This window comes from Nansenia antarctica, assembly GCF_963989245.1.
Source record: "Nansenia antarctica genome assembly, chromosome: 6".
Lineage (NCBI taxonomy): Eukaryota > Metazoa > Chordata > Actinopteri > Argentiniformes > Microstomatidae > Nansenia > Nansenia antarctica.
In genome coordinates, this window is record NC_137676.1 from 2,280,636 (window position 1) to 2,294,300 (window position 13,665).

Genomic DNA, 13,665 nt, shown 5'->3' on the forward strand with positions numbered 1-13,665 from the left:
CAGTTGCGTGATGGAATACTTCAGCATCATGCCGGGAGAGTGAATGTCAGGTGCTAGCCGCTAGCCGTTTAGCCGAGGACTCACCAGTCGCAGGTTGGCTGGCTAGCTAACAACTAGCTGTGGAGCCAGCTGTGGAGGCAGTGGTCCCAGGCAACGGGGCCTAACCGCACCAGGAACAGCTGAGAGGCTGTCCCGGAGTATACCTCCCAGTGGCTGCGCTGGACAGAGGAGGGGGTGTCCGGGTAGTGGCCGAGTAATGGCCCGCTGAAAGCGGAAGATTGACCTGCTAATTGCCGGTGTGAGAGGAGAAGGCAATCGATACTCGTCCACCAGATGGCGGCATTTCAGCTGTTTGCAACGCATGCGCACTCACACATGGTTTTGGTCATTCAATGTATGTTGTTACTGTTCAACAACCCTTTGACTGTTGTTGTCACGCTGTTATATTACTGTATTCACAAAGACCAAGACATTTAACAACCAGACACAGGGCTACAAACGGGTTATGAGACATCAAAGGTATTACTATTTGATTACATATTCATGTAAATTAAGTAACAATAATGATAACCAAACGGTAATTAAGGGTGCAAGGGTTAACCTAAAACTTACATAACAGATAGTACTCTCTCACACACACTCACACACACACACACACACACACACACACACACACACACACACACACACACACACACACACACACACACACCTAACAGATAGTACTCACACATTCAAAAAACAATTCAACCCCATTTTATTAATCCAAACAAAGCAGATTTACACACAATCTATTTCCCAAGAACAGTTTCTCTACCTGCCAATACAGCAACAATAGAATCACAGAATCCCACTAGAATAACCCTCTCTCTCTCAGGACTATAAACCCACTAGAATAACCCTCTCTCTCAGGACGATAAACCCACTAGAATAACCCTCTCCCTCAGGACTATAAACCCACTAGAATAACCCTCTCTCTCAGGACTATAAACCCACTAGAATAACCCTCTCTCTCAGGACTATAAACCCACTAGAATAACCCTCTCTCTCAGGACTATAAACCCACTAGAATAACCCTCTCTCTCAGGACTATAAACCCACTAGAATAACCCTCTCCCTCAGGACTATAAACCCACTAGAATAACCCTCTCTCTCAGGACTATAAACCCACTAGAATAACCCTCTCCCTCAGGACTATAAAAGTGTAAAGATTGTAGATGATCATGTTGAGTATCAGGACTAGACAATGTTGGACCAAAATAGTTTGATACCAATCATGTTTCTGTCAATATATTAAGAAAACAAATTTAAAAAATAGTTTGCAGGTGTCCAGGTTTTCAAAGTAGCAGAGCGCAGATAATCTCAAACACAAACTTTAATGATTTCAGATATTGATTTATATGAAGGAAGCATCTCACCCCCCCCAAAAAATGGACAAGGTTTTGGATGAGTTGTCTAGAAGTGTGACTGCTGATGACACTTGTTCTTATGGAAGGTTTGACTGGTGATGACTGATGGACAGTTGATTCACTGACTGAGACAAATGTCCTGATTGTAAGTGGCTTTGGAGGAAAGCGTCTAATGACTGCAGTGTGGATGTTTATCATCAATGATGAACCACCACAAAACACATGAATGTGTGAATTATGATGAAACCCTCGAAAACCTACAAATATGAAATATATGAAAACTTGATTTTTGCTACTGTATATCGTTGCCATCCGCTGATCAAGTGCAGCAACAATAAGAGTTAATCAGATACAGGGTTAGGGTGTTTTAGACAATCATGTGTTTGTGTCGAGGTGCACGTTGATCTGACTTCATCTGTCAGATGAGATGACTTCTTATCCTCCTCCGGTCCCTGCTTCTCTCCTGTGAGGACACACACACGCACGCACGCACACACACACACACACACACACACACACACACACACACACACACATACACACACACACACACACACACACACACACACACACACACACACAGTCAATACTGAGTTCAGTGATGTAAGAAGGTATTTTACATTTTTTACATTTGAAACATTTAGCGACTTACAATTAGAGATTCCATAGACAGTCTCCCTGGAGTAACTTAGGGCTAAGTGTCTTAAGCGGGGTACACACATAAGGAATTTCTGCGATTTCAGCGATTTTCGGATGTCTGAAAACAACAGAAAACGCCCGGTTATCAGATGGATCTTAACATTTTCCTATAACAAAATCCTGGGGTGTGAGGTGTGTTAGGAGTCACTTCTCTTCAATTGTGCAATCAACTCCCCTGGCAACCTGCTCGGAAAATGGGCGTGGCCGGCAATCGTAAATGTGAAATGCGTTCAATACTTCCGACCAGAAATCATAGGGTTGCCAGATTGTTTGGTGGAATTAGCGGTTTTAGACTGTGGTTAGGGTGGAAAATGTCATTCCCATCTGGCAACCCTGCTCGCCAATCAAGAAGCGAGCTGACTTCTTCTTTTCGTTTTTCTGCACTTTATTTGCCCTGTCGCACATGGTTGTCTCGTACAGGTCAGTCAGGGTACTACGTTAGATAATAATAACTTTATTTGTATAGCGCTTTTCCTGCAAACGTTGCGGCTCAAAGTGCTTTAAGCATTATATAATCTTAATTTAATTATTTTGTAATTTAAAGGCAATATTAAAAGGATGGGTTCACGCGAGATTTCTGGCTTGGGGAACGAGACTAGAGAGTCCGGAATCTGTCGTTCCCCACGCCCATTTTCCGAGCAGGTTGAGAGTTGAGAGTTGATTGCACAATTGAAGAGAATTGACTCTTAACACACCTCACACCACAGGATTTTGTTATAGGAAAATGTTAAGATCCATCTGACAATCGGGCGTTTTCTCTCGTTTTCTGTCGTTTTCAGACATCCCAAAATCGTGCCAAAACCGGCCAAAAACTCCTTATGTGTGTACCCCGCATTACTCAAGGACACACTAGTGGTGGTGTTCCCAGGTCTTACTCAAGGACACACTAGTGGTGGTGTTCCCACGTCTTACTCAAGGACACACTAGTGGTGGTGTTCCCAGGTCTTACTCAAGGACACACTAGTGGTGGTGTTCTCAGGTCTTACTCAAGGACACACTAGTGGTGGTGTTCCCAGGTGGGACTTGAACTCATCACTCCACCTCACCATCCCCTAGGCCTACGTGTTCCTCTGAAGGTCAAAGAGACCAGACTTGAGAGACCCACCTACTCTAGAACTGTCTAGCATGTCGGCCCTAAATCACTGACTCATGTCAACAGAGGACTAGTGTCATATGCATGGATGAAGTCTGTTTCAACAAATAGAATCTCACCTGTTTGATCAGTGCAGAGAAACCTCATGCTTTGGGTGCAGAGTTGTTGGAACTATCGTCAGAAGCTACGAGGAAACAAGACAAGGCCAGTTCAACTAACCAGGAATACAGAACTACATTCTGACTTGGAAACAGTCCCATGTTATACGTCAACAACATTTACATGTTTTCATTCATGCTTTATTTATCCAGGGCCCTTTGAGATATGAATCTCTTTTATAAGGGAGCCCTGGCCAAGACGCACCATAGCAGATTAACATTCACTGTATAAAACACAACAACAACAACAACAACAACAACAACAACTAAATAGATACAATATTAAATTAAATGTAAGTAAATATTTTAATTGTTATGGTTTCTAGTAACAGATACATGGTGAACAGCCACACATATTTGTCATTCATACATTTGTAAACGCAACATGAAGGTGTAGAATACTTACTGCTAGCTTGGGAGAATCCTGAAACACAGAGTTGTACATGAAGATATTACTGACTCTTATAGTTTGATTTTAGTAAGTAAGTAAGTAAATTACTTACGTAACATACTGACAACAACACCTCCACTGATGATATGATGAAGAGGAGCGTTTCTCACCTTTCTTGCTCTTCCTCTTCTTCTTCATGATGAAGAACACAGTGGTGATGATGATGATGAGGAGGAGGAGGAATCCGACCACAACTCCAATGATGAGGGGGGCGGGGTCAGGGATAACTGTAACCAACACAGAGCAGTCAGACTGGAACTGAGGGTCACAGTTTGGTTTCCTCTCAACCAAAACACTTCCTCTCTTTCTCCTCTCTTTCTCCATGCTGCTCTGCTGTACTGTGAGTCACTGAGAATGATCACGTTGTATCTTCTTACCTCTGTTGGTCTTTATCACGGAGCGCTCCAGTCTGATGACGATGTTGACCTCCATCCCAGAGAGCTGAACCACACAGTCATACTGGTTCTTCTCCCAGTCCTCAGGCTTCACAAGGAGGCGAGTGCTCATCTGGAAGGTTCCGTCGTGGTTGGGGAGAAGCTCTCCGTACTCCACATCCTCAAACAGCTGATCATCAAGCTGACCATCTCTCGTCCAGAACACCATCACTGCACTGGGGTAGAAACCTGTAGCGTGGCAGGTGACTGGAGAGGAGGGGGTCTTCTGGAGCAGAGACACTGAGGGAGGGACTGGGGGGGGGGGGGGGGGGGGGGGAGGAAGCGAGAGAGGGAGGGAAAGAGAGAGAGGGGAAGAGAGGGGAGAGAGTAGGAGAGAAAGGGGGAGAGAGAGAGAGGGAGAAGGAGAGGAAGGGGGAAAGAGAGATGCGAAAAGCAGTAGTTTGGGTGGGAGGGGGAGAGAGAAGGAGCAGGAAATAAAAGAGGGAGGGAGAGAGAGGGGGAAAGGGCAGCAGTAAAAAAAAAAAGAGCAGGAAATAGAAGGAATGTAATTGTTCCACTTCAGAGTAGTTGAATATGAACATGTTGTGTCAGGTGATGTGTCAGGTGATGTGTCAGTGTGTACCTGTCTTCAGAGTGCTCTCCCCGTACTGCAGGTACTTCTTCAGATACTCAATGCAGGTCTGGGTGTAGTAGTGTTTGTTGTACTCATTCTGAGCTTGAAGACTGTCCCACCTGTGTTTGGTGATGACGGCCTGTGACACTGGAGCAATCCATGTCAACGTCCGCAGGTCAAAGGACAGAAAGTCCTCTCCATCATAGCCATACTGCTCAAACCCCTCTGTGATTCCAGTCTCCTCATCCCAACTACAACCATACATGATCTGGACAATATGTCCATCTGAGAGAGAGAGAGAGAGAGAGAGAGAGAGAGAGAGAGAGAGAGAGAGAGAGAGAGAGAGACAGACAGAGAGACAGACAGACAGAGACAAACAGAGAGAGAGAGAGAGAGAGAGAGAGAGACAGACAGACAGACAGACAGAAAGACAGACAGAGAGAGAAACAGACAGAGAGAGAGACAGACAGGTTCAGTCAGACAGGGTCCTCTATCATCGTCTATCAGCAGTAATAAAACACAGTGATGTCACACCTTCAGTCAGACACAGAGTACATGATTCAGAGAGAGAGAGAGAGTGTGTGTGTGTGTGTGTGTGTGTGCGCGTGCGTGCCTGTGTGTGTGTGGTGTGTGGGTGTGTGTGAGTGTGAGTGTGAGTGTGAGTGTGTGTGTGTGCGCGTGCGCGTGCGTGCCTGTGTGTGTGTGTGTGGTGTGTGTGTGTGTGCGCGTGCGTGCCTGTGTGTGTGTGTGTGTGGTGTGTGTGTGTGCGTGCGTGCCTGTGTGTGTGTAGGTGTGTGTGTGTGTGTGTGTGTGTGTGTGTGTGTGTAGTGAGAGTGTAAAGGTCCAGAGTGAAAGGTTCTGTGTGTGACGGTCCCTCAGCAGAAGGTCCACTAGGTTGTTCTGGTCAGTTCAGTCCAACAGAGTTTTATCTCATGTAGGATCATGTTGATGCTTCTCAATGTGAGACGGATCAGGTCAGAACTTCCCCAGATCCAAGAGAACAACACGGAAATATCAACTATGGTTAAAACCATCAGGAGGAATGTAACAGTCAAGAAGGTGTTGCTCTCACCTCCACTCTGGTTGAAACGCTGCTTCAGAGTACCAAGGCTAGCTTTGAAGGTCTGCTGGGTGCCCATCAAATTCTGAGTCTCCCTCTCCCAGTACTGTGGGTCATCTTTAGTCACGTTGTTCATCCAGTCCTGTTTGGGCACGGCTCTCTTGGTGATGCTGTCATAGTGAAGCACCTGAACACCATCCAACATCCCCACCATCACAAACTCTGGGAGGTTTGGAACTCCAGAGGATGCAGTGTAGAAGTTGTGATAGGAGTGGGTCACTAGAAGAAACATGAATGAAAGTATGCAGAGATATAATACTATGTATGTATGAACTTACAAAGGAACCACAGGAGAGCATTGTGTTTGTTACACCCTCTATCATCCCCCTCTCCTCTCCTCCTCCGATATGAATCACCTACTGGTCACTGCTGGTATTAACACCTACTGGCCACTGCTGGTATTAACATCTACTGGCCACTGCTGGTATTAACATCTACTGGCCACTGCTGGTATTAACATCTACTGGTCACTGCTGGTATTAACACCTACTGGCCACTGCTGGTATTAACATCTACTGGTCACTGCTGGTATTAACATCTACTGGCCACTGCTGGTATTAACATCTACTGGTCACTGCTGGTATTAACATCTACTGGCCACTGCTGGTATTACCACCACTGTCATTACTGGGGCATTGAGGGGCTCAGCACCACGGCGAGGACAGACTAGTGAGATGCGTTTCTGACTATCAGGTGATTCACAAGCAGAGTAAATCCATCATCTTGACATCATCATCATCATCATGAAGCCTAACAGGTTCAGGTTCAGACAGGCTGAAGTAAAACCACGTCTCTGCTCCTCTGCTGAGCTCAGCTGATGTCCTGCTGCTCTCCAACACACCTGGAGAACTACGCTGCTACTTCACAAACGCAGCAGACCAGAGACGGAGAGGAGAGAAATGTGTCATTTCTCCCAGCAACTTTCCTGTGACTATCGATGCCACTGGACTAGTGATCTAGATCAAGTTATCTACAACTAGTTATCTACTGAACTATATAACATTCAACTAGTTATCTACTGAACTGAACTACTATCTACTGAACTAACTACTATCTAAAGCCTCTTTCACACATAGTTCCCTGTAATTTCCATGGAATCCCAGGCTGTGCTGACCAGGCATTTTCGCCGTTCAGACATGAGCCAAATGCAGGTAGATTCCCGGGTCGCTCTTATTTCACACATGTCGGCGATTCCCTGGTTGTGTTGATATACTAGAACTTATTAGCATTATCATAGCATAACTTATTAGTTATTCAGTAATATAGAATAAATCCACTTCACTTTGAGATCAGTCTGATGCTTTTTATTTCAACTTGGTGACAATGTAAGAGCCATGAACAGTACAAACCTCAAACTTAATCAAGTATTCTTTATTCCCTTTTTACTCAACAACCAAAGAATATAAAAATCAATTCCAACAAAAAAGCTCTTTGAGACTTTCAGCAGAAGAGAATTTTAAAAGAAGAAACAATGATGCAATGATGTCTTTCTAACTTGGCCATGAGAACTTGAGAACTTGAGAACTTAAATGGCTTTACAGTTTCAAACTGTTAAACGGGGCCTTGTTGATAAACGGATGCCTCGGGTGTCATAATAACAGATAAAACTGTCCTGGATGCAACCTGTCTTCAAAATACAATTAGACCAGAAATGGGTAAAAATGTAAAAAACTACTAGAACTACTAGAACTACTAGAACTACTAGATCTACTAGAACTACTAGAACTACTAGAACTACTAGAACTACTAGAACTGGAGCGGGACGGGCGCGCGGGACCGCCACGCACCATATATGTATCTGCCACATCATACCTCCATTTTATATTGAAGAATATGATGATAAATCATATCATAGGTATGATATGGCAGATGTATGGTGGTCTCGCGCGCCTGTCTCGTTCCAGCGAGTCAACTCGTATCACAAGTGTTTACCATCACCAAGTGCGCTCGCCAACTATAGCACTTGATTACCGTTGATATAAACATACTATACTAGTCCATCAGCACAGTATGGGAGAACTTGATGATAAGTATAATAGAGTTGACTCAATTAGACATATGCGAGACATATGACTCTGCTGGGAGTTCTTTAAAAATGCCTTTAAAAGCCCCGCGGTGGCGCAGCGGTCTAAGCACTAGCCACTAGTGCAAGCTGCCCACCGGGGACTGGGATCGAATCCCGGTCTCGCCAGACCCGGATATGGCCAGGGCACACAGGGAGCAGCATATTGAGCGGCCGCTCCCAAAGGGAGGTATAGGACTATTTCCGGACAAGGATCCGTCGCGCAACACCGCCCCCGGGGTGCCGGAATAACGGTGTCGGGCTCGAGGAGCCAGACAGCTAGTCTGCCTGGCGATCTCCTCTGGGGCTGCCGGCCACGGGGTCGTGCGGCGGATCCTACGCAATAGGCAGGGGATAATTGGATGCTAGGTTGGGTTCAATTGGATACCAAATTGGGTGAAAAAGGGATAAAATCTGAAAAACTAATTTTTAAAGAAAAATGCCTTTAAAAAAAGCCTTTCCACCTGTATGTATACAGTATATGTGTGGTGGCCTGGGAAAACCCGTCGGATGTCGCTGGCGTTCGTTTGTGGCAAAGAGCAAAAATAGATGGAAATGTCCTATTTCTGCGATTTTGATATTATGTGGTATTCTAGTACTTTGAACTCCATACTACATTATGGTGAATAAACATTTTAAGAAAACAAAAGAGAAAGTACTTATTTTTATGTTTTTGTGGTGGGTAGTTTGCTAGCGAAACAACGTCACGTTGAACGTGTCTCATTCTCAGTTAACTAACGCACGCACACATGAGCGAAAGGAGAGACGATACTTCCACCTGTGTTATTGCCAGTTTACTGATGCTCACAATAAGCATAAAGTAATACAATCTTAACTAGAAGACACACAAATGGATCTGTCCCTCGCATACCGACGAGGCGAGCAGACTAACACCGCATCACAAGCAGACAAACGAGACCGGCCGATCTGCATAGGCTCCTCCCCCGACCCGGAGGAGAAAGGAGTCGGGGGCAGCATGGGGGCAGCATTTCTCACCTTTCACTTTTTTTGACATGATACATTAAAATGCTCATAACTTTTTAAAATAAAGGGACCAGTTATGAATAGCTGAGAACTTCTAATTTATGGAAATATAAAAAAATGAAAATGTCAAAATGCCACCATGTGAAGGGTTTTCCCAGGCCACCACACATATATATCTGCCATAATACCTCCACTATGATTGGAAATTAAGTAGTGTCCAGTTATGGAATTATATTTAGCAGTAGCGATATTGGGGCAGTTCTTATGCGCTCTGCCCTGCTGGTTGCATGTGTATACAATTTCATTGTATAGGCAACTGTACAAGGACAATAAAGTCTATTCTATTCTATTCTAACTAGTTACAGGTGTGTACAGGGGGCCTGACCCTGACTCTAACCTAACCCCCACCCTGACCTAACCCTCACCCTGACCCTAACCTGACCCTGACCTAACCATCACCCTGACCCTAACCTGACCCTAACCCTATCCTAACCCTCACCCTGACCCTAACCTGACCCTGACCTAACCCAGTGGAGGGGGAGGTGTGTCCAGGGGGCCTGGCAGCAAACACAGAGTTCCCTGTAGTTGTCAGACTGGAATCACTCTGATGATGTTTGACATCACGCTGAAGGAGGTGCTTCTCCTCTTGATAAGAAACGCTTTTATAGCATCACAACCAGAACACTCATAAAACCACACAGTGTGGCTAAGCATTTCCTGGAAAGTACCGCACGCACGCACACACGCACGCACACACACACACACACACACACACACACACACACACACACACACACACACACTGGGGCGTGGAGGTGACAACATGTTGTTGAGGTAGTGCAAGCGCAGCACTCGTCACTAGAAACCCATTCGGCCATTTTGTGTCTTCATCTCCCCGTCCTCCTGACATGGCCGACACACTGACACAGCGCTCACGCCTGATTGGTCAGATCTGTTTCGCTGTGGGATGTGTGACATGGAGTCATATTCTTTGTTAGTTTCGTTTTCATACAAAATTTCTCCCATGAAAAACTCTGAATACATCTTGACTTCATCTCTTACTACTATTGCTACCTATGTTGTTGTTTTTATTATTTTTGTACTTTGTGGCGTTGTTGAGGAGGTAGCTGCCCAAAGCATTCCATTACACCGTCTACGGCTGTATGCTGCGGATATGATGAATAAACTTCGATTTGACTAGATTACATTTATCTACAGGACCAACCATGGGAGCTAACATGTTAGCTTCAAGTTTCATGTTTATTTAGTCCTAAAGTGCATTTCTCAACACTAATAAACCTCCTGTCAGAGTGTGTTGGTATGTGTGTATGGAGGGATTACCACAACAAGTGCAGTTATCAGGCCATGAATCAAGGACTGGAAAGTCCCCTGGTGAGAAGTACACACACACACACACACACACACACACACACACACACACGCACACACACACACACACACACACACACACACACACACACACACACACACACACACAGAACCGTGGTGCGTATCTGTGATCAGAGCGCCCTCTACAGGTGGACGGTTGTATTATACATCATTGTTGCTGTTAAAAGAAATCATGTGACTATTCTGATCTCCCTGCCAGACCGACACAGCAGCATTTGGCAGGACAGATGCTAAATGGGATCCTTGGGATGGCCAACGTTTAACCCTAACCCTGACCTTAACCCTAACCTTAACTTAACACTAACCCTGACCTCAACTTAACCCTAACCATAACTTAACACTAACCCTGACCTTAACCCTAACCATAACTTAACACTAACCCCGACCTTAACCCTAACCATAACTTAACACTAACCCTGACCTTAACCCTAACCTTAACTTAACACTAACCCTGACCTCAACTTAACCCTAACCATAACTTAACACTAACCCTGACCTTAACCCTAACCTTAACTTAACACTAACCCTGACCTCAACTTAACCCTAACCATTGTATGTTATGCAATGGTAGTGGTATTAAATAACTGAGTGTGATCATATTTATGCCATTTGTCTGACACTGATCCAAAGCAGCTCACAGCACAGTGAGAAGGCTACATACACTGTTTGTATGTATGGTCCCAGCAGGAATTGAACCCACAACATCAGCCTAGCCACTGAGCCACAGAGGAACATCAGGTCCTCTACATCTGCTGTTCCCAGACCAGGTGTGACAACCAAACATCATTATTATTGTAATATACAACAACCAAACATTATTATTGTAATATACAACAATGTTTACACACTTCTCAGTTAGTTGTATTGTATTCATATTTTTAACTGCAATGTCCACGCTTTTCTTTTTTCTTTTTTTTTAAGTTAGGCTATCTTTATTTACCTGTATATTATATTCATACACAGCTCAGTTTAACCATTTCTTTATTCTAGTCGTACATTACATCCTTTTAGTTAGTTTTTTATCTTCACACTTGCTTTGACAATGTAAGTTATGTTTCCATAATGGCAATAAAGATTATGGGTGTCGTGACTAGAGAAACACTGTCTTAGATAGTTTGATCAGCTGTCATTAAACCTCCAACCACCTGTAAAACAACAGTCCTGAATTGCTTTCCGGGAAAGTAACATTTGACATTTCCATGTTGGTCATTTAGCAGACGCTTCTATCCGAAGAGACTTACAAGAAGTACATTAGTCTAAACCTCTCAAACACAGAGGGGATCACATCTAATGGATGTGACACAAACACGGACCGTTTTCATTATGACTCATTATTTACATTTTCATTTGACTGAATTTCATTGTGTAAATAAATGCAGGAAGGTCAAACAGGCCCATGATGTGATACAGCAAACAACAGCAAAGCTTTATCGAGAGAATAATGTTTTTGATTGATTGATTGAAAACTTTATTAGAAGATTTGCAGAAGTAGGTACATGAAAGTACATATTACATACAAGGTCAACTAAAAGGATAAAAACCCAAGAAAGCCACGGGCTTATTTCAATTGGGGTCCTTGATGTGAAGTGCGTCTTAAGAGAACGAGGTGTCAAACTATTGTTGTAATTGTATTAAATGTATTAAATGTATTGTAGCTCACTGACCTGCAGATGCGGTGTGAACGCAGAGGAGCAAACCCAGAACAGCCCTCATCTGGACTTGTTATGAAGACAGAGAAAAGCAGAGAGGTGCGTCTGTCTGTCCCAGCCTGCTTGGTTGAGTCGTTGAGGAAATGTAGCGATGTTCCGTTCGAGGCAGAAGTCAAAACGGGACGGGCGCATGCGCAGTAACACCTGATGAGAACCACAGGATTTAATGAACCAATAGAAATTAAATAAAGCCTCCTACGTCATCAGAAACCAGGCAGGACGGATCTGAGGTTGTCTCTCGAAATCGAAAGGACTTGGCCAGTTGGCCTGGCGCACAATACTGATCATTAATAACATAATTTAGACAAAAGGTCTGCTCAACATATGAGTTATGTTTTAGTAAGCCTACATTTAGAAATCATTAGGGTTAGGGTTAGGCAGTCATAAGATCACTAAGATCACTATTAGGCAGTCATAATATCACTAAGATCACTATTAGGCAGCCATAATATCACTAAGCTCATTATTAGGCAGCCATGACAGAGTCCCAAACAGCTTGTCTGCTCTGCTGAGCTGAGTGGCTTTCACTGTTACTGGGTCATCAGTCATCAGTCAGGTTGAAGGTAAGTTGATCAGCGGGGCGAGGGTTAGGTATAACCATCAGTTTGAAAAACCATGACAACACACAACATATTAGTTTCATGGTCAAATATGTGCAAATGTGTGCGTTTGGGTCAGAGTGTGTGTGTGTATGTGTGTGTGTGTGTGTGTGTGTGTGTGTGTGTGTGTGTGTGCTGTGTGTGTGTGTGTGTATGTTGCTCTGTCCTGCTGTATCTGTTCCAGTAAGAGACAGAGCAGCGTCCCAAACAGCATCAAGCCACAGGATCACTGTCATGATGAAACCCTACACACACACACACGCACACACACACACACGCATGAACACGCACGCACACGTACACACACACACACACACACACACACACACACATTTTAGATGCTTTATTTATGTCCACATACAATAGTACAATTCTAAAGGACATAAATACTAACAGTGCATTTTGATATCATAGAAACAATCTGTTACAGTAATGCTGAGCCAACAACACACATACACACACACACACACACACACGCACACACACACACACACGCATGAACACGCACGCACACGCACACACACACACACACACACACACACACACACACACACACACACACACACACACACACACCTTTTGTACAGTAAGTCTTTGTAGTTTATAAAAATCCTTTATCATAATAATGTTTGTTTTATTTTATAGGGAGATTTTGGCCAACAACATGCTCTGGATATTGCACCTTTTTGACATCTTTACATTTGGTTCCATATTTCTTTAATTGATGAAATATTTCAACCCTACACACACACACGCACACACACACACACACACACACACACACACACACACGCACGCACACAAACACGCACACAGGACACCACACCCCCCATGGTCTCTGCCTCTGGTAAGTTTCTGTTTCCCAGAAATCAGGCGGAGATCTACTCGGTTTAGGAGAATTTCCGCCCCCTAGCGGCAGGACAGAGGAACGGACACACGAACGTCAGCGTCAGAGAATAATGT

At 44.2% G+C, this 13,665-nt stretch overlaps 1 protein-coding gene across 1 annotated transcript; it reads right to left on the reverse strand.

Moving 5' to 3' along the window:
• Positions 1–4,275: 4,275 nt before the first annotated feature.
• Positions 4,276–12,172, reverse strand: LOC308159670 (major histocompatibility complex class I-related gene protein-like; the record flags this gene model as incomplete). Its single annotated transcript, XM_080533486.1, has 4 exons — positions 12,059–12,172; positions 5,891–6,157; positions 4,828–5,103; positions 4,276–4,496 (listed from the first exon to the last, which is right to left on the reverse strand). Coding segments are annotated over exons 1-4 (813 nt in total), but the record flags the coding sequence as incomplete, so codon positions are not given.
• Positions 12,173–13,665: the final 1,493 nt, after the last annotated feature.